The 22,371-nt window shown below is 41.2% G+C and overlaps 1 protein-coding gene across 3 annotated transcripts in view; it reads right to left on the reverse strand.

The window, feature by feature from the left end:
• CUEDC1 (CUE domain containing 1) overlaps positions 1 to 22,371 on the reverse strand; it is a 163,043-nt gene that overhangs the window by 7,069 nt on the left and 133,603 nt on the right. For all 3 annotated transcript variants that reach the window (XM_077481124.1, XM_077481123.1, XM_077481125.1), the window contains one exon: positions 13,441 to 13,534. In XM_077481124.1, coding sequence (XP_077337250.1) covers positions 13,441 to 13,534 — 94 coding nt within the window. The remainder of the gene's footprint in view (positions 1 to 13,440; positions 13,535 to 22,371) is intronic.

Raw genomic sequence — 22,371 nt, forward strand, 5'->3', positions numbered from 1 at the left:
CATGGCTTGGATGCACGAATCGCTGTTATGCTATGTCGGTAGCATAAACGGGCACTGGGGGGGGTGCTTGCTCGCCACTTGGGGTGCGCGCATGCCACCCACTCGCTCCCTGGCCCAATGCGAGTGCCCGGTGGTCTCCCGCCGGGCTCCTGCGATCGCTCGAGGCACATGGAGAACCAGGAGCGGAGTGTGTAAACACACAGTTTCTGGGTTCTCTGAGCAGTGAACTGACAGATCGTCTGTCCATACAGAGTATGAACAGCGATCTGTTAGTTTCCCTGCACAGTCCCACCCCCCCTTCAGTTAGAACACTTCCTAGGATACATATTAACCCTTTTACGGCCATTGACATTTTTACAGTAATCAATGCAATTTTAATCGCACTGATCGCTGTATTAAAGCCAATGGTCCCAAAAATGTGTCAAAATTGTCTGATGTGTCTGCCATAATGTCGCAGTCATGATAAATATGTAGAAGAATACGTAATTTAAAAAATATATTTTTTGAGGATATTTATTATAGCAAAAAGATAAAAATAATGTGTTTTTTCAAAATGGTCGCTGTTTGTTTATAGCGCAAAAAAAACAGAGGTGATCAAAAACCACCAAATGAAAGCTCTATTTGGGGGGGAAAAAAAAGGACGTCAATTTTGTTTGGGAGCCACATCGCACGACCGTGCAATTGTCAGTTAAATCGACGCAGTGCCGAATCGCAAAAAGTGGTCTGGTCTTTGGCAAGCAAAATGGTCTGGGGCTTAAGCGGTTAATAGCAGATAATAGCCAATAATAGTGGTGACAGGGGATAGGGGATATGTTCTAGAAACTTTGTTCGGGTTTTTTTTCCTTTTTTTTTTCTTTATAACATATAATTTATGTTTAATGAGCATTAAAGTAAGGAAACTTTCTTGTCAAATAGTTAAAAAAAAAAAAAAAAAATGCTCCAGGTGTCAAAAATGCTAAATGCAAAATGTCCAGGGGTTAGGGTTGCCCAACTACTGCTACTTTTGTTTATAAGCAAAAACTTTATTTTGCTGTGCTTTACATATTCCTCTCCATTCTTTTATCTCCAATCTGAGCCTATTCCTAGGATGGCAATGCTCATTCATCATACTGTATTAGGACAAAAAGATACAGGACAGTACTCCCGGACTACACCCTATCCTCTTCTCGATAACAGAAGAGCATCATTCTGTAGTCCCCAGAGACATCTGAGAACAATGTAACTGATAACAAAAAGCACAAGCAAGGAGCACAGACCCTGGCAAATCACAATATTTCTGGCAAGATCAACAGGTATTTTCAACAGGTATGGCAAGGTTATATGTCGTATAATATAAAACATTTGTTAAAAAAAATTGTATATTATATACACACACACACGCTCATAAGTTTACATACCTTGGCAGTTTTTTTGATTTTGTGGCCATTTTTCAGAGAATATGAATGATAACACAAACTTTTCTTTTACTCATGGTTAGTGTTTGGCTGCAGCCATTTATTATCAACTACACTTTTTAAATCATAATCACAACAGAAACTACCCAAATGACCCTGATCAAAAGTTTATATCCCCTGGTGATTTTGGCCTGATAACATACTCACAAGTTGACACAAAGGGGTTTGATAGGCTATTAAAGGTAACCATTCTCACCTGTGATTTGTTTGCTTGTAATTAGTGTGTGTATAAAAGGTCAATGAGTTTCTGGACTCCTAACAGACCCTTGCATCTTTCATCCAGTGCTGCACTGATGTTTCTGGATTCTGAGCCACAGGGAAAGCAAAAGAATTGGCAAAGGATCTGCGGGAAAAGGTAGTTGAACTGTATTAAACAAAAAGGGATATAAAAGGAAAGGATATAAAAAGATATCTAAGGAATGGAGAATGCCAATCAGCAGGGTTCAGACTCTAATCAAGAAGTGGAAAATGTGGGGTTCAGTTGAAACCAAACCACGGTCATCAACCCTGTCCTCAGGGCCCACAAACAGGCCAGGTTTGCAAGAGAACTGAAATACATCACAGGTGATATCATTTGCTGTTCGCAGTATTCTAGTCTGCATCTCCCCAAGGTAATACATAAAATATGCGCTGAAATTACATGAAAGATAAAAGTGAAAAATCAAATGCAAATTATTGAGATTATAAATCAAAAAACATCCTGTGTAAAGTTCAATCAAGAAAGGAAGTCTTTTTGTAATAAGGGACTCTGTTTCCAAGGAAAACCAATGGATAGGAAAATCAATCCTTTTTACGAATTCAGTGTAATCTTCTTACAAATCCAAAGCTGAAAAAAGTTTGACCCTTACCACAATGGGTGGACTCCCAGTCAATGGAGTCGTTAGCGCGAGCAGACAGCCCTCTGCGGGGTTCTTTTACGTGTAATCCGTTCCGTTGTGCTGCTAAACGCATGGATAGATGTGGATCATTCGGAAGTAATCGGCATAGATTACAACAATTCCGTACGTCCTACTTCCCTTCTCGAACACCGTAGATCGTGGTAATCCGATCTCTCTGTACGTCTGGAGTTTGTTTATGGCTCCCCAGTAAATCGTCCGATGTCAAGGTTTTTCAATACGCAAACCTGTGATAAGACACAAACTACTCGGGCCTCTCGGCCACGAGTAGAAGGAAGGGGGAAACAAAGAAGGACTCCGATCGTGAACGTACCGTTTGGCAAGCGGTAATTTTATTAAAAAAATATAAAAAAAAATTTTTTTCAAACCTACAGCAGACCAAAGATATGACCGAATAGGTCCGATTCTAGAGGAAATTTTTTAATATACAATAGACCAAAGGTATGACCGAATCGGTCTGATTCTAACAAATAAAAAAAATGGTTAAAAATAAGAACAAATATACACCCGTGCTAGGGAATATTCTAAGCGTGGTGGTATCAGCACAAACAGCCCGACATGTTTCGTAAAAACTTACATCCTCCTGGGGCACAGGTGATATGCTGATCCATCACGTTTAAATAGCATTACGACTAAACCAAGCCTTGATTGCGTTCGAAAGAGGTGAGGGTCGGCTTTCCGGCCGAACCAAGCCTCACTTCCGAACAGTTACCATTTTTTCAAAGGTTATAGAAATGAACCGAATCCCTCGCCCCACAAACCATTAGTCCCGCCCAGGTCGCCATTTTCATGGAGACCAAAACACGGTCCGGGTCTGAAACGAAGCATTACGATTAAATCAAACCTCGATTGCATTCGAAAGAGGTAAAGGTCAGCATTCCGGCCGAAGCAAGCCTTACTTCCGAACGACTACCATCTTTTCGAAGGTTATAGAAATGAATCGAATCCCTCATCTCACAAACCATTGGTCCCGCCCAGGTCTCCATTTTCGTGGAGACCAAACGCGGTCCGGGTCTGGAACAAAACCTGAGCTCGAGCTCTATTTTCTTATGGATTGAACCCATACATGAACTGCACATCTCGAAGATGAAAACACATATCGAAGAGTGTATGACTAATCAGGTTCGAATGGCCCACGGTGTCCAGTTCATATTAGGAAACCATTTTTTAAAAAAATCTAAATAAAAGGAAGTGGTCTGTCCTCATTTAGTTCAAAAATAAGAGGAGACAAATAAAAAATCTATGAAAAAAGGAACAAAAATAAACAAAAATAAATAAATAAACCATTCCCCCGAACAGACATATTTGTATTATATATCAATTGTAATTCATACCCCTCACGCATTATCTATAAAAGCATTAATTTCTATATCTACATTGAGTCCAAAAGGCTTAAGGCTCTTAATTTTATATATCCAACTCATTTCGAGTTTTGAAATTGCCCTCTTTTTAGGGCCTCCTCTCCAGGGTAGCTGTAATTTATCGATTCCCAGGAGGCATGTTCCCCGAGGGTCACGATCATGTACTTCCAAATAATGTTTCGAAACCGGGTGTCCTTTAAATCCCCTTCTAATGTTACCCAAATGTTCACCCAACCTCACCTGGAGGGGGCGTAGTGTGCGACCCACATAGTGGAGCCCACAGGGGCAAGTTAGAAGATATACCACTCCCTCTGGGGAACAGGTTATAAATGATTTAATAGGGAAGATTTGTTTAGTATTTCCTGAACAGAATTCTGTTGTTTTCTTTATCTTTATATTATTAATGGAACATACACAACATTTATTGCATTTGAAAAACCCTATCAAATTCTGAAAGAACATAGGTTTAATTGTCGGGGGGCGCACACATTAGGTGCGATTTTTTTTGGCTGATAGATGGCACACCCCTAAACACCACCTGTGGTTTCTCCAGGAGAAATGAACCCAGAATTTGGTCATTTTTGATTATGTGCCAATGCTTACGCACAATCTTCTTGACCGAAAAGTGTTGCTGAGAGAATCTAGTAACAAATGGGCATTGAAAATTGCTGTTAATATTATTCCCCTCCACCTCTGTTCTCTCTTTAAGTAAGAGGCTACGATCGGATCTCTCGTACTTCTCTCAGTTTTTCTTTTAAATCTTGTTCCTCATAGCCTTTGGCCAATAATCTCTCTACGAGAACCCCAGCCTGTGTGTCAAAATCTTCCTCCCGTGAACAGTTACGCCTCATTCTGATGAACTGGCTTTTCGGAACGGACTGTAGCCTCGCTTTATGGTGGCAACTGTCACGTGGGATAAATGCGTTACGATCAGTGTCCTTGAAAAACTTGGCTGTCAGTAAGGTATTTCCCTCATTCCAGATTTTAAGATCCAGAAAATTAATGGTATGTTGACTCGCTTCATATTTAAATTCTATCCCTCCATCGTTCCTATTAAGTTCCATCATAAATTCCTCAAGTGACTCAAAGGAGCCATTCCATAGGAGGAGGACGTCATCTATATACCTGGCCCAGAGGGCCAATTCAGGTCTCTTATCCAAATAGATGACGTCCTCCTCCCATTTCGGTAGTTATTCCCTTGTCTTACATCATTGAAGGGAAGGGAATAACTACCCGTACACTACATTTCCAAATGGAATGTATGGGAATGAGTATGGACCATATGGGAACCAGGGTAACATATATAGGGATGAGAGGTACCAGGAATACTATGTTCCAACTCAGAATAGATTCCAGGGTATGAATAACCAGGACGCATACTTTGAAAATAGGATGGATTTACCAGGAGAATATAGGGGACCAAGAGGTGGAGGAAGAGAAAGGACTCCATGGTACCAACCCCCGTATCCTCAAAGAAGGGAATTGGAGTGGGGACCTCCTCAATACCCCCGATGGGAAGAACAACATTCAGAGCAGTGGGGTTTTCCCAGGGGGGAACAAAGCCTAGAAAGATCAATAGAACCCAGAGAGGAAAGAGAGGCGGACGGAGATCAAAAAGCAAAACGAAAAAGGGAATAAACGGAGAGGGAATTTTCAATCTCAGTAATGTCATTCTTACTGAGGCTGAGATTTCCGTTTTAGATAAGGGGCTAAAATATGCCCCCCCTAAGGCTCTTAATAAATTCGAAACGTATATGGATATACAAAAATATACCAGAAAATTGAATGTTAAAAAGGTACATGTTGTCTAACATACAGGAGAGGAATGCGACTAGCCAGACAGATATCAAACATTCTGGTTTAAACAATGCATCCCTCTTCAACCCCCCAGGTGGTCTATCTGCATCTATCAGGGTCTTTAGGGACGTTGTCCTTAGGGATCTTGAATGCCTAAAGATCAAAGAGGTAAAGATGGCAAGGGAATTACAATTGGGTTTCAACCAGCTTTGTAACCAGAAAAATCTGGTCATTAGGTCCGCGGATAAGGGAGGGGGGATTGTGATATTAAATAAGGAGGATTATTTAGGTGAACTCAATAGAATAGTTGGAGATACTGATACATATATTCCACTACCCGGTGATCCAAGATTTAAATATAAAAAGGAACTAGAGGATATTGTCAAGCGAGGCTTTGAGATTGGCATTGTAAACAAGAAGGAGAAGTCCTTCTTGGTCCCTGTCTCTTCAAGGTTACCTGTCATGTACTATCTGCCTAAGATACATAAAGATCCGGTTCACCCACCGGGTAGACCCATTATCAGCGGTATTGACTCACTAACATCAAGAGCAGGGAAATACATAGACGGGTTCCTACAGCCTCTAGTTAAACTTTTAAGTGCTTACATTAAGGATACACGTCACACTATTAATATCCTTAAAAACAGTCAATATCAGGAGGGTGTTTGGATGGTCACAGCGGATGTGTCATCCTTATATACGGTGATCCCACACGATTGGGGCCTTTGGTCAGTAAAATATTTTTGGGATAAAAATTCAGGTTTGGTAGACAGACAGAAGGATTTTATTATGGATCTCCTAGAATATGCCACCACGCACAACTTTTTTTGGCACGCGGGAGGTTTCTTTCTCCAAAAGAGGGGAGTTGCCATGGGGGCTAAATTTGCCCCCAGTTTGGCGAATCTCTTTATGGGGAAATGGGAGGAGGACGTCATCTATTTGGATAAGAGACCTGAATTGGCCCTCTGGGCCAGGTATATAGATGACGTCCTCCTCCTATGGAATGGCTCCTTTGAGTCACTTGAGGAATTTATGATGGAACTTAATAGGAACGATAGAGGGATAGAATTTAAATATGAAGCGAGTCAACATACCATTAATTTTCTGGATCTTAAAATCTGGAATGAGGCTATGGGGATAGCTATCTCTCCGAATGCACTACAGGACTTGCAATCAGGTTTCCATCTTAAGTGGACTGACTCAGCGCTCAAATACTTAGGCACCCACATCCCAGCAGATATTGGGCATACATTTAAGTTGAACTTCCCCAGTCTTTTGGTTGAAACTCGCAGCCTGTTGCATAAGTGGCACTCGGGCCTTCACTCCTGGTTCGGGAGATGCAACTTAATTAAAATGAGTATACTTCCTAAGTTTATATACCTTTTCCGAGCTCTTCCCATTCGGATCCCGGTTTCCTTTCTCAAACAAACTCAAACTTTGATCACTCAATTTATATGGGCACATAAAAAACCCAGACTTAAGTGCTCCCAATTAACTCTGTCCAGACAGCAGGGGGGGTTGGCCCTACCTGACCTACGACGTTATTACTTGTCTTCCCACTTAGAGCGCATTTTAGACTGGAATCGTAACAGCCATATTAAGCATTGGGTTCGACTAGAGCAATCCCAATCAGGGTTCCCCTTGAGAAGCGCCATTTGGTGCTATCAAGCACTACCGGTAGAGATAAAATCACACCCTACTATTGGGGCGACATTGAAAATTGGCCACTTAATTGCTTCCCAGAATAAGCTTACTTCCCTGACATCTCCTCTGTACCCTATATTAGGACACCCACATTTTGAGCCGGGGAATTATCCCCAAGAGTACAAAAGCCTCAGGGATTCAGCACTAGATCATGCATCGAAATTCGTTATTAATGGGCAGTGGCCATCTATGCCCTCCCTAATTGACCCGTTGGGGTTATATCGCTTAACATTTTGGAGGGCGGTGCAACTACACCACTTTTTACACTCCATTCCTAATCCCCCAGCCTTCACTAGCCCCCCAACAAGATTTGAGATATTATGTAGGAGTGAAGGTCCCTTGGCTCATAGCCTCTCCCAGATTTACGCTCTCTTGAATAAGCCAGAGGACCACCTCCACCTGTTTTGTTTAGCGAGATGGGAGAGAGATCTTGGGTGTGTTTTCTCTCCAATACAGAAACAACGTATTATCACTTTGACCTTTAAAACCTCGTTGTGTACTAAGGTACAAGAGACGAACTTTAAAATACTCACTAGGTGGTACTTAACTCCGTCGAAAATACGTAAATGCTTTCCATCTGCTTCAGACAGGTGCTGGAGATGTGGCGAAAACGAGGGCACTTTGCTCCACATTTTTTGGTCATGCCCTAGATTGTTGTATTTCTGGAAGGAAATCCACCGTATAACCCAAATGTTTACAGATTTCTCCATTCCAGAAGAGGCTGGTTTCTTTCTTCTTCACCATTCCCAGATTCCCATTAAGCAGTATAAAAAATCTATTATGCGACATCTATTGAATGCAGCGAAGTCCTGCATCCCCCTTTACTGGAAGCAGAGTGCCCCTCCCTCTATTGCCCAGTGGATCAGGAAAATAGAGGATATAAAGAAAATGGAAGATCTGATCCTGACAGCTCAGAATAAACAAGAAACCTTCAAACAGACATGGGATCCATGGAATGTCTTCTTACTCTCGCTGGAAGGACGTAGCCTTCAGGTGTCTTAGGGATTGGTAGTCCTCTTGGTCAGGTCTATGCGCTATCACTTGCCATTGCACCCTGTTCGGCTCTGCTAAGTTCCACTTTGCCGCATGGGACTTTAAGAGTGCGGCAGGAGAAACACAAGTAAAAGCAGTTACTTTGTCTGTAGCACACGTTTCGACCTAGTGTACTTATAGCCCCCCCCTTTTCTTTTTTTTTTTTTTCTCTTTTTTTTTTTCTTTTGTTAATATTTTTTATCCCTGTAGAAAAGAGTGAAAATGGGAGAGATGGTTCCCCCCCCCACCCCCGGAGAGGGGTTGGGTTAGGGGGGTTCGGTACTAGGGAGACCCTGGATCTTGGCTTTGTTTCTTTTTTTCCTTACTTTTTCCTTTTTATGGATATTTTTTTAAAAGGGGGAAAATCTGATGGGTATCTTCTGTATAGTCTTGATAAGACTGATGTATCTGTTTGACGTTCTGTATTTACCTGCTTGTATTGTACCCTGGGGACTGTCTTCCCTTGCTTGGAGTTTAATAAAGTTATATTTGTAAAAAAAAAAAAAAAAATCTGGAATGAGGGAAATACCTTACTGACAGCCACGTTTTTCAAGGACACTGATCGTAACGCATTTATCCCACGTGACAGTTGCCACCATAAAGCGTGGCTACAGTCCGTTCCGAAAAGCCAGTTCATCAGAATGAGGCGTAACTGTTCACGGGAGGAAGATTTTGACACACAGGCTGGGGTTCTCGTAGAGAGATTATTGGCCAAAGGCTATGAGGAACAAGATTTAAAAGAAAAACTGAGAGAAGTACGAGAGATCGATCGTAGCCTCTTACTTAAAGAGAGAACAGAGGTGGAGGGGAATAATATTAACAGCAATTTTCAATGCCCATTTGTTACTAGATTCTCTCAGCAACACTTTTCGGTCAAGAAGATTGTGCGTAAGCATTGGCACATAATCAAAAATGACCAAATTCTGGGTTCATTTCTCCCGGAGAAACCACAGGTGGTGTTTAGGGGTGTGCCATCTATCAGACAAAAAAAATCGTACCTAATGTGTGCGACCCCCCGACAATTAAACCTATGTTCTTTCAGAATTTGATAGGGTTTTTCAAATGCAATAAATGTTGTGTATGTTCCATTAATAATATAAAGATAAAGAAAACAACAGAATTCTGTTCAGGAAATACTAAACAAATCTTCCCTATTAAATCATTTATAACCTGTTCCCCAGAGGGAGTGGTATATCTTCTAACTTGCCCCTGTGGGCTCCACTATGTGGGTCGCACACTACGCCCCCTCCAGGTGAGGTTGGGTGAACATTTGGGTAACATTAGAAGGGGATTTAAAGGAGACCCGGTTTCGAAACATTATTTGGAAGTACATGATCGTGACCCTCGGGGAACATGCCTCCTGGGAATCGATAAATTACAGCTACCCTGGAGAGGAGGCCCTAAAAAGAGGGCAATTTCAAAACTCGAAATGAGTTGGATATATAAAATTAAGAGCCTTAAGCCTTTTGGACTCAATGTAGATATAGAAATTAATGCTTTTATAGATAATGCGTGAGGGGTATGAATTACAATTGATATATAATACAAATATGTCTGTTCGGGGGAATGGTTTATTTATTTTTGTTTATTTTTGTTCCTTTTTTCATAGATTTTTTTTTTTGTCTCCTCTTACTTTTGAACTAAATGAGGACAGACCACTTCCTTTTATTTAGATTTTTTTTAAAAATGGTTTCCTAATATGAACTGGACACCGTGGGCCATTCGAACGTGATTAGTCATACACTCTTCGATATGTGTTTTCTACTCAGATGTGCAGTTCATGTATGGGTTCAATCCATAAGAAAATAGAGCTCGAGCTCAGGTTTTGTTCCAGACCCGGACCGCGTTTGGTCTCCACGAAAATGGAGACCTGGGCGGGACCAATGGTTTGTGAGTTTAGGGATTTGATTCATTTCTATAACCTTCGAAAAGATGGTAGTCGTTCGGAAGTAAGGCTTGCTTCGGCCGGAATACTGACCTTTACCTCTTTCGAATGCAATCGAGGTTTGATTTAATCGTAATGCTTCGTTTCAGACCCGGACCGTGTTTTGGTCTCCATGAAAATGGCGACCTGGGCGAGACTAATGGTTTGTGGGGCGAGGGATTCGATTCATTTCTATAACCTTCGAAAAAATGGTAACTGTTCGTAAGTGAGGCTTGGTTCGGCCGGAAAGTCGACCCTCACCTCTTTCGAACGCAATCAAGGCTTGGTTTAGTCGTAACGCTATTTAAACGTGATGGATCAGCATATCACCTGTGCCCCAGGAGGATGTAAGTTTTTACGAAACATGTCGGGCTGTTTGTGCTGATACCACCACGCTTAGAATATTCCCTAGCACGGGTGTATATTTGTTCTTATTTTTAACCGTGTTTTTATGCATATATATTTTTTTTATTTGTTAGAATCAGACCGATTCGGTCATACCTTTGGTCTATTGGTCTATTGTATATTAAAAATTTCCTCTAGAATCGGACCTATTCGGTCATATCTTTGGTCTGCTGTAGGTTTGAAAAAAATATTTTTTTATATATTTTTAATAAAATTACCGCTTGCCAAACGGTACGTTCACGATCGGAGTCCTTCTTTGTTTCCCCCTTCCTTCTACTCGTGGCCGAGAGGCCCGAGTAGTTTGTGTCTTACCACAGGTTTGCGTATTGAAAAACCTTGACATCGGACGATTCACTGGGGAGCCATAAACAAACTCCAGACGTACAGAGAGATCGGATTACCACGATCTACGGTGTTCGAGAAGGGAAGTAGGACGTACGGAATTGTTGTAATCTATGCCGATTACTTCCGAATGATCCACATCTATCCATGCGTTTAGCAGCACAACGGAACGGATTACACGTAAAAGAACCCCGCAGAGGGCTGTCTGCTCGCGCTAACGACTCCATTGACTGGGAGTCCACCCATTGTGGTAAGGGTCAAACTTTTTTCAGCTTTGGGATTTGTAAGAAGATTACACTGAATTCGTAAAAAGGATTGATTTTCCTATCCATTGGTTTTCCTTGGAAACAGAGAGTCCCTTATTACAAAAAGACTTCCTTTCTTGATTGAACTTTACACAGGATGTTTTTTGATTTATAATCTCAATAATTTGCATTTGATTTTTCACTTTTATCTTTCATGTAATTTCAGCGCAACTTTATATATAATTTTTTCTGATTTTTTCCATATCTTGATATTAGATGGTTTGTAGTTGCAGCTTTTAGGTTTACCCTAAGCGCGATATTTTTGTTCTTTTGTCTTTCATAATACATAAAATATGGCCTGTCAGTGGGCCTTGAGGACAGGGTTGATGACCGCTGAGGTAGACCAACTAAAATTTTAGCCACAACGGACAGGAAAAATTGTTTGGGGATGCATAAAAAAAAAAACACAAATAACTTCAGGTAAAATACAGGACTCTCTGACAACATGTGGTGTGGCTGTTTCAAGATGCACAATAAGGAGGCACTTGAAGAAAGATGCGCTACCCAGTTGAGTCGCCATTACTAAGCCATTACTATGCAAATGCTACAAAATATCCCACTTACAATAAGCCAAACAGCACAGAGACAAGCCTCAAACCTTCTGGTACAAAGTCATTTGGAGTGATGAGACCAAAATTGAGCTTTTTGGCCACAAACCATAAACGCTTCATTTGAAGAGGAGTCAACAAGGCCTATGATGAAAGGTACACCATTCCTACTGTGAAACACAGGAGGTGGATCGATGATGTTTTGGGGATGTGTGAGCTACAAAGGCACAGTAAATTTGGTAAAAATTGATGGCAAGATGAATGAAGTATGTTATCAAAAAAATACTGGAGGAACATTTGCATTCATCAGTCAGGAAGAAGCGCATGGGACGTACTTGGACATTACAAGATAACAATGAGCCAAAACAGAAGGCCAAGTTGACCTGTCATTGGCTACAGCAGAATAAAGTGAAGGTTCTGGAGTGGCCATCTCAGTCTCCTGACCTCAATACCTGGGGACAACTCAAAAGTGCAGTTCATGCAAAACAGCCAAGAATTTACAGGAACTGGAGGCTTTTTTCCAAGAGGAATGTGCAGCTTTACCATCTGAGAAGATAAAGAGCCTCATCCACAAACACCACAAAATACTTCAAGCTGTCATGGATGTTAAAGGGGTCAATACACGGTATTAAGAACTGGGGTATGTAAACTTTGATCAGGGTCATTTGGGTAGTTTCTGTTGCGATTATGATTTAAAAATCCAAACACTAACCATAAGTGAAACTAAAATATATATATTACACACACACACACACACACACATATAAACACATACATACACATAGAAATTTGGTATGCATATGTGGATAAATCCCATTGAGACCTTTCCGTTCTGGTGCTTCATGTTAACATATGTACATGCCCCTTTTAAATGAATGTGCCGCCAAATGCCCAAGAATGTATGAAAAGTTGGAAATGCATGATTTCAACAAGTGCGTTAACATACGTCATGGCATGCTGAAATGCATGTGTCAGAGGTGTAGTTAATGCATTGAGTTGCCACTGACAATGAATGGCACCACAACATGCTATTGCGCACAACGGGCAGAAACAAGTGCATTTCTACAGCACACCACACTGGAGTGGTCTTAATGTGCCCTTAATCAGTTTATCAAATGTGATTGATAGACATGCAAAAACATGACCACAAGAAACGCATAGATTTGTTTTTCAAATTTAAAATGGCTCCAAAAGTTGCAGTTTTTATACAGTAGAATGCTTCAAAACAGTTCATGTTTTTCTTCTTTTTTTTATTATTCTGTGTCCGTATTTGAAAGAGCCTGCCTTACTTACAGCCCAATTGGCAACATTGTCACCAGGCCTAGAAGTGACTGGAAATCTTTGGAACATTGACACAACAGGATTTGCATAGAACATTTTATTAGAAGGTTGGGGAAAGCTAGAACCTCTGCTAAGCTTTTAATTGCATTAAGCGCCCTGACAGAAGATTTCCACGCACATTCTGTCAGTGACAATATTCTTACCAGGAGGAAAGCAAGGGAGAAAGTCCCTCATTAGGACACAAATAATAAAATAAAAAAATAAAAAAAAGAGAGGAGCGTTAATGGTTCTCTTCCTTATTTTATATCAAATAAAATCTTTGAAAAAGTTTTGGCTGCAGATATACTTTAAAAATACAGCATAATACAGTTACAAAATGATAAAAGGATACACTTGGTGTTTGAGCAAATGTTTTCTCTTTGACTTCCTCATCTTTGTTCTCTCAGAAAAAGCCCGGGCTATCTCCAACAACTTTTTCCTAGTAGCTAAAGGAAACAATGCATTAATAATAATTAAAAAAAGAAAAGAAAAGAAAAAGAAAAAAAAAAGAAATGAAAAACACTGCATCCATTAAGCTCATTAAGAGCTGGTTCACACCAGAGCATGGTGCAGCAAAGATATATTTCATGTGCCTTTCCCGCGCTGTGGTAAAAATGCACTGCCTTTGCAAGCTGCTGCAGGTGCCAATACATGAATTCAGGTCATTTGTTTCTCTATATTCACAAGGCCACTAAAAGGGAAATGAATAGAAGTTTTAAACACCAGCCAAGCTCCCTTCACCGCCCACTCCATTAGATCTGAAAGGGTGAATATATCAGCTGGTGTGCAGAGACCGATGGGAAAACTCATGCAAAAAAGGATTACGGCTGTATTTACACCTATGCAGTTTTAGTGCTTTTGCATTTTGCAGATTTGCACTGCAGTCCATTTAACATGGTTTCCTATGGAACACGTTCTGTAGTGCAAATATGCAGAATGCAAAGAGCACTAGAAATGCATAGGTGTGAATCCAGACTAAATATACTCAAAACACAGTTTAAAATGAACATTTTAGGCAGTAACTGAAAATGAAACCGATAATGTTAAGACACTTTTCTGTGATTATACTGCAAGATAAATGTACAATTTTACATTTACCTTAAAGGCCAAATTCACTTTCGTTACACCCTGGGAAGGGGGGGGGTTCATCTCCCCGCAGCTGTTGTCACATTAAAAATCAGGGCTCTGCCTGCACTTCCGTATCATTTATTCACAGTGATCTGTGAATGAAGAAACTACAAGTCCCGTATCCCACCGTGGCAGACGGACATGTACTTCTTAATGGATGACAGCCCATGTAGTCCACTGACAATTCCTCCAGTTCTACAGAGGTACGAGCAAGAAAGCTGTAGGATGTGTCCCTAGGGGCCTGAGATTTCACCCACAATCCAGTGATCGTGGGTGCAATGCTTTGCAGACTCCTGTAGGCCAAAAGAATACATTCACATTTTTCAGCAAAAATATGTGCATTTATTTTTTTCTTGAAAGGTGAACGTATCTTTTACATTTACATTTGAACATGCTCCAACATTTGAATGTACTTGCATCCAATATTCACACTATTACATTTCTAGGATACAGAGACATTATAGAGATAAACTCAGCAGAGGATAAAAACAATTCCACTGGCAGTACTGCTCAATTCTTATTTTCTTGCACATTCATGAGACATTGCATTGCATAGTCATTTGTCTCCTATTCATGAGATACAGTGGCACACTGAGACAAATTCTTTGTAAGGACCACAGTAAATAAACAGAATGATTTGCTATTTTCATTTCAAACTGCCTCAGATATGAATGTCTTCTAGCTTCCAGCCAACAATTTGTCTGTTGACTGCTGTGAACCAATAACTCAGACCTCAGAACAAAAAAAGTTTTCTTTTTTAGTTTGTGCCGCTACCATCTTAAGCATTACAGTTATCAGCCAGTAGATACAAGCTGGATAGTATTGTGCTATGTGCTGAGGACCCCGCAGGCTTGCCTCTGAGTAGACACCTCAGGCAATCCCCCAGGTTCTAGCAGATTCCAGACTCAGTTGACTTGTGAGTATACAAAGGGATAGATGCTTTCTTCCCCCTACGAATTACTTTCCCCAGTATAAGGGTATCATCAGACCACATTTACTTATGTATATCCCTTTGCAGAAAAGGATGCACTTGCCCCCGAAGAGTGGTATAAACCATGAAACGCGTCGGACTTATCTGGATGCACCTTGTTCCATATAGGGAGACCAATGTATTTTATTAATTCTGATTTTACCCCATTATCTTCTTTTAAGTAATCTTAGAATTTGGAGGACATTTTTCCACGCCACACAATGCAATGTGCTACAATGCTAGGGGTCTTTTTCATATATATGGCCTGCCATATGTTAGTTATATGATTCATTAATCTTCATATGTATATACTATTATGTTGTGTTATTTACTGTTTAGACAACATATAGGCTCTTACAATGGACGTCAACTTTAGCAAAACTGTACAGTTCCAACTTTTTCTTTTTTGTAAACTGATACAGGGATGGAGACGTAAATATCCATACATCTCATTTAAAGTCCCACTTTCCCTCCCCCGCCCATTACCTCTTACCTCTGAGTAAAAATACTACATATTATGGTGGAAATGGCATTAGACAAAATAACATTTATCTACAGATCTGTAATGGCATTTCAGCATTAAAAAGGTTGAATAAAGCATCTGCCCCCACTCTTTGGGTATCACCTGGCATTTTTTTTTTTAAAGAAGTTTTTATTGCTAGAGAGGCATTTTACAGCTTTACAATGCATATTACAAGAAGCCAAAGATAATCCGAGAGAAGAAAAACACAAAAAATATTAATACATTTCTATTTTTTGACATTTGCAATCATCTGTGCATTCACCATCATAAAAAAAAAAAATCAGCAGTGTAAAACCTTTCAAAGTTTTATATAAATGTACAGTATATTGAAAACAAACTTAAAAACAAAAATAACAAACAAAACTAGATTCTTGGTTTTGTTAAATGTAACCATTAAGAACAAGCAGTCCAACATCACCTATAACTACGCCATCTACAAACATCCATTGCCATAATCACACACCTGGTGGGGTTTAATATGCTCAAGCACATATGTGTGTATATTGGGTTCTGGGTTTCATTTAATGTTTTAAAAAAAGCATTTACAGTATTTGAGGGTCTTATCCATTTAACATGGCTTGAGATGGTTTGGAGGAGATCGACTTTGGTGTCTGACACAAGTGCAGTTAGACCTTTCATAACTAAAATGGTTATTTTGTTCCAGTGAGCCATGCATCTACACTGAAGCGTGGAGTTTTATTCATGCAAGATTTGCACACAAGAAAGTAGTGGATGAACAGTATCATTGTTAAGACCACACGGGGTTGGATTGCACAAGGTTAGATGATCCTGAAGGACAAATAAATTTGTAGAGACTTGTTTCATCACAGTTTTCATTTGTTTTTGGTTTATTTTTATATATTTGTCAATGAGTAAAGAATACATATTAAATTGTTACCATATGCAGTCATTATGTAACCAAAGTATTTGGCCTCCTTCAAGCCTTTTGCCGCGTACACACGTAGCCGACTATCTGGCGGACTTCCCGAACGGGCTACTTGCCCACACACGGCACTTTTTCAGCGGACTAATACGGCGTACTAAGTCCACCGGACTATCCGCCGTACTTTTGAAATGAACGGACTCGCCCACACACGCAGAGGAAAGTCCGCTCATTTTGAGCACGTATCCAGGTGGGCGGGGCCCGTGAAGAAGACGTCGCTGGCCCCGCCACCTGGTATGGACTTAAAGGGGAACCCCAACGCCAAAATAAAAAAAATAAAAAAAAAATCGGCATGGGGTCCCCCCCAGGTCCACATCAGACCCTTGTCCGAGCACGCTACCCGGCCGGGCAGGAAAGGGTGGGGACGAGCGAGCGCCTTCCCCTCCTGAGCCGTACCAGGCCGCATGCCCTCAACATGGGGGGGTGCCTTGGGGAAGGGGGGGGCCGCGCGGCCCACCCACCCCAAAGCACCTTGTCCCCATGTTGATGAGGACAAGGGCCTCTTCCCGACAACCCTGGCCATTGGTTGTCGGGGTCTGCGGGCGGGGGGTCTTATCGGAATCCGGGAGCCCCCTTTAATAAGGGGGCCCCCGAATACTGGCCCCCCACCCTATGTGAATGAGTATGGGGTACAATGTACCCCTACCCATTCACCTGTAAAAAAAAGTAAAAAAAACACAACACACAAGGGTTAAAATAGTTTATTGCACAGCTCCGGGGGTCTTCTGTCTTTGGGGGGTCTTCTCTGAATTCCAAGGTTTCCTCAGCAGGGGGAGCTCTGTCTTCTGGACTCCTTTTGTTTTCCCATAAACTCCCAAAGTGGGGAAAATCTCTCCCCACTAGGGCTTTATAAAGTAGTCAGAGGTTACCACCCCCACTGATTGTGTCACAGTGCCCCAAGGGGTATCAAACTCAACCATAGCAGTCTGGTAGTCACGTATGTCGCCATGTATAAAAGATCACCCCAACAGTGCTAGGGTGTAACTTTGCAGAATTTACAAAATCACCTTTGACGAATGTCACCACACTACTGGAATTTAGCAGAGCAGCGACTGGCTTTCCATCAACAGAAATCATACACATTTGTGATGCAGTACATGCCACCTGTGCAAAGAGAGACATGCGTTTTTTCAAATAAGTATTATCACATTGCATTGGTTCATCATTTAGGGAACAGTTAGTGGCAATATGACCTAACGCATGGCAGCAATAAATGAATGCATGCCAGGTGAAATATAACATCCATCACTCACCCTCCCTTTCATAATGTCACATATATATATATATATATATATATACATACATACATACATATACATACACACACATACATACACACACACACACATATATATATATATACATACATATATATACACATACATACACACACATAAAAAAAATCCCCCCTTCACTGGCATCCCCTACCCCACCGTTTAAAATTTAAAATGCTAACCACAACATCACCAACCTCATCTGCAGATATCATCCAAATCGTCCCCTCGGCTCATCCCAGGACCTCCTGCTCTCTAGCCTCCCCTGTTACTCTCATGCTCACCTTCAGGACTTCTCCATAGCCTCTCCCTTCCTCTGGAACGCCCTGCTCCAGTATATCTGATCAGTTCCTAACCTGTCCACCTTTAGGAGATCCCTGAAAACTCACTTATTCAGGGAAGCCTATCGTACACCCACCTAACAACTGTCCCCAAGACCCCCCACCATATCAGTCCCTACATCTATTACCTTTTGTACCACCACCCTCTCCCTTTAGAATGTAAGCTCTACAGGCAGGGCCCACCTGTATTGAACAGTACTTTAATTGTGTTGTCCCCCCTCTACATTGTAAAGCACTGCGTAAACTATTGGCGCTATATAAAAAAAATTGATATTATAATATATAATATATATATATATATATATATATATATATATATATATATATATATATATATATATATATATATATATATATATATCGTGTATGTATATGTAAAATAAATGTAAAAAAATCTGTATTCAATATTACAGCTTAGCTGAACCAAGAAAAAAAAAAACAAACAAAAAGGCTGGTCCCACGCTGCAACAAGATATTATCCTATTCTATTCAACATAACCTGCACTAGAAGAATGGGCAGTTTAATATACAGTAATGGAGAAGATAGGAACAAAGAACCTTTTAATGCAAGGCTCTAAAAATGTTAAAACCTTCCTATTGTTAAACACGACGCAGCTTTTTTGTTACAAAGTTGTTTAACCACTTCAGGACCGTCGTATTGCCAATGTACGTCAGCACAATGGCACAGGCAGGCACAATCACGTAGATGTACGTGAATGCCTTCCAGCGGGTGGGGGGTCCGATCGGACCCCCTCCCGCTGGATACGACGGTCCGTTTCCCTCCGGGAGCGCTCCGTGATGAGGGGATGGCCGTTGGTTTTCGGCCACCCCCTCTGGATCGCTCCTGGCCAATGAGAAGCTTCCTCTTCCTGTGTAAACAATACACAGTGGGGAGGAAGTGATGTCATTCTCCTCGGGGCGGTCTTTTTGACCGGACTACGAGGAGAAGACTAATAGTAAGTGTGCACCAACACTACACTGACATGTAGGTACACACAGGCACACACACCCCCCCCCCCGATCCCCCCCCCCCGATCGCCCCCCGATCCCCCCCGCCCCCCTCCCCCCCCCAGTCACAGTGTCACTGATTGCATTGATCATTTCTTTACTGATCAATGCATTCAGTGTCAGTTGTGACAGTAAAAACTGTCAGGACAGTTAGTGTTAGGTCCAGGGTAGCCCCCTATCACCCCCCAATAAAGATTTAACCCCCTGATTGCCCCTAGAGTTAACCCTTTCACCCCCTTTTGCCAGTGTCACTAAGCAATCATTTTTCTGATCGCTGCATGTGTCGCTAGGTAGCTAGTTATTTTTTTAGGTTCACCGCCAGGTTTTTATATCGCTAGGTACCCCGATATACTACCCAATAATGGTTTTAACCCCCTGATTGCCGCTAGTTAACCCTTTCACCCCCTTTTGCCAGTGTCACTAAGCGATCGTTTTTCTGATCGCTGCATTAGTGTCGCTACAGTCGCTAGGTAGCTAGTTATTTTTTTAGGTTCACCCCCAGGTTTTTATAGCGCTAGGTACCCCGATATACTACCCAATAATGGTTTTAACCCCCTGATTGCTGCTAGTTAACCCTTTCACCCCCTTTCACCAGCGATCATAGTATAAGTGTCACTGGTGACGCTGGTTAGCCAGTTAGTTATTTAGGTTCCCCGTCAGGTTTTTATATAGCGCCAGGGACCCCCATATACTACCTAATAAAAATTTGAACCGCCTGATTGCCCCTAGTTAACCCTTTCACCACTGATCACCGTATAAGTGTTACGGGTGACTCTGGTTAGTTTGTTTTTTATAGCATCAGGGCACCCGCCATTTATTACCCAATAAAGGTTTAACCCCCTGATCACCCGGCGGGTGATATCAATTAGGTTTTAGGGTCAGGGTCTGCGTCGCCCCAGGCAGCGCTAGGTTAGTGCCAGTACCGCTAACACCCACACGCAAAGCATACACCTCCCGTAGTGCTATAGAATCTGAACAGATCAATATCTGATCTGATCAGATCTATACTAGCGTCCCCAGCAGTTTAGGGTTCCAAAAAAACGCATTGTTAGCGGGATCAGCCCAGATACCTGCTGGCACCTGCGTTTTGCCCCTCTGCCCAGCCCACCCAAGTGCAGTATCGATTGATCACTGTCACTTACAAAACACTAAACACATAACTGCAGCGATCGCAGAGTCAGGCCTGATCCCTGCCATCGCTAACAGGTTTTTTTGGTAGCATTTTATATTTAAATCCGGAAGGCAGTGCTTGGTTTTCGGGGTCCCGTACGTGGCTAGGCTCCCAAAAAGTCCCCCACATGTGGTATCCCCGTACTCGGGAGAAGCAGCAGAATTTATTTTGGGGTGTAATTTGACTTCTGCCCATAGCATGTGTGAGCAATATATCATTTAGTGACAACTTTGTGCAAAAAAAAAAAAAGTTTGTAATATTCCCGCAACTTTTGGCAAAATATAAAATATTCCATGGACTCAACATGCCTCTCAGTAAATAGCTTGGGGTGTCTACTTTCCAAAATGGGGTCATTTGGGGGGGTTTTGTGCTATTTTGGCATTTTATGGCCTTCGAAACTGTGATAGGTAGTGAGGAGTTAAATCAAAAATTTGCACCCTTAGAAATCCTGAAGGTGGTGATTGGTTTTCGGGGTGCCGTGCGCGAGTAGACTCCCAAAAAGTCCCACACATGTGGTATCCCCATACTCGGGAGAAGCAGCAGAATGTATTTTGGGGTGTCATTTCACATATGCCCATAGCATGTGTGAGCAATATATCATTTAGTGACAACTTTGTGCAAAAAAAAAAAAAGTTTGTAATATTCCCGCAACTTGTGGCAAAATATAAAATATTCCATGGACTCAACATGCCTCTCAGTAAATAGCTTGGGGTGTCTACTTTCCAAAATGGGGTCATTTTGGGGGGTTTTGTGCTATTTTGGCATTTTATGGCCTTCGAAACTGTGATAGGTAGTGAGGAGTTAAATCAAAAATTTGCACCCTTAGAAATCCTGAAGGTGGTGATTGGTTTTCGGGGTGCCGTGCGCGACTAGACTCCCAAAAAGTCCCACACATGTGGTATCCCCATACTCGGGAGAAGTAGCGGAATATATTTTGGGGTGCAATTCCACATATAACCATGGCATGTGTGAGCAATATATCATTTAGTGACAACTTTTTGTAAAAAAAAATTTTTTATTTTTTTTTTGTCATTATTCAATCCCTTAGGACAAAAAAAATAAATATTCAATGGGCTCAACATACCCATCAGCAATTTCCTTGGGGTGTCTACTTTCCAAAATGGGGTCATTTGGGGGGGGATTTGTACTGCCCTGCCATTTTAGCACCTCAAGAAATGAGATCGGCAGTCATAAATTAAAAGCTGTGTAAATTCCAGAAAATGTACTCTAGTTTGTAGACGCTATAACTTTTGCGCAAACCAAAAAATATACGCTTATTGACATTTTTTTTACTAAAGACATGTGGCTGAATAAATTTTGCCCTCAATGTATGACTAAAATTTAGTTTATTCGATTTTTCTTATAACAAAAAGAAGAAAATATCTTTTTTTTTCAAAATTTTCGCTCTTTTTCCATTTATATCGCAAAAAAAAAAAATCGCAGAGGCACTTAAATACCATCAAAAGAAAGCTCCATTTGTGGGAAGAAAAGGACGCAAATTTCGTTTGGGTGCAATATTGCATGACCGCGCAATTACCAGTTAAAGCAGCGCAGTGCGAAATTGCAAAAAGACCTCTGGTCCTTAAGGTGTTTATTGGTCCGGAGCTGAAGTGGTTAAAATAAAGTGACTTTAACGTAAAAGATCTCCTGGGTACTCTGGTACTACATTTTCCTAGTTTCCATCCTTTGCCTACTCCTTGCCTGCACAAAATGGAATATAAAATGCTGAAGCAAACAAAGACCAACTTGGTCAATTAGCCATCCCATTTTATTTACATATATACCAAGATTGTACACATTTAATTATGATGAGCTGCTCTAATTGCAGCCATCAATTAACGCTTAGAAATGCATGCATAATTCTGACTGAGGATCAAGAGCTAACTAAAACACTTTAATTAAGTGTACTAAAAATAATTTATTGG

Source organism: Lithobates pipiens, unplaced genomic scaffold (genome assembly GCF_037356315.1).
Source record: "Lithobates pipiens isolate NorthernLeopardFrog02 unplaced genomic scaffold, aLitPip1_a1.2 Scaffold_16, whole genome shotgun sequence".
In the NCBI taxonomy this organism is placed as follows: domain Eukaryota; kingdom Metazoa; phylum Chordata; class Amphibia; order Anura; family Ranidae; genus Lithobates; species Lithobates pipiens.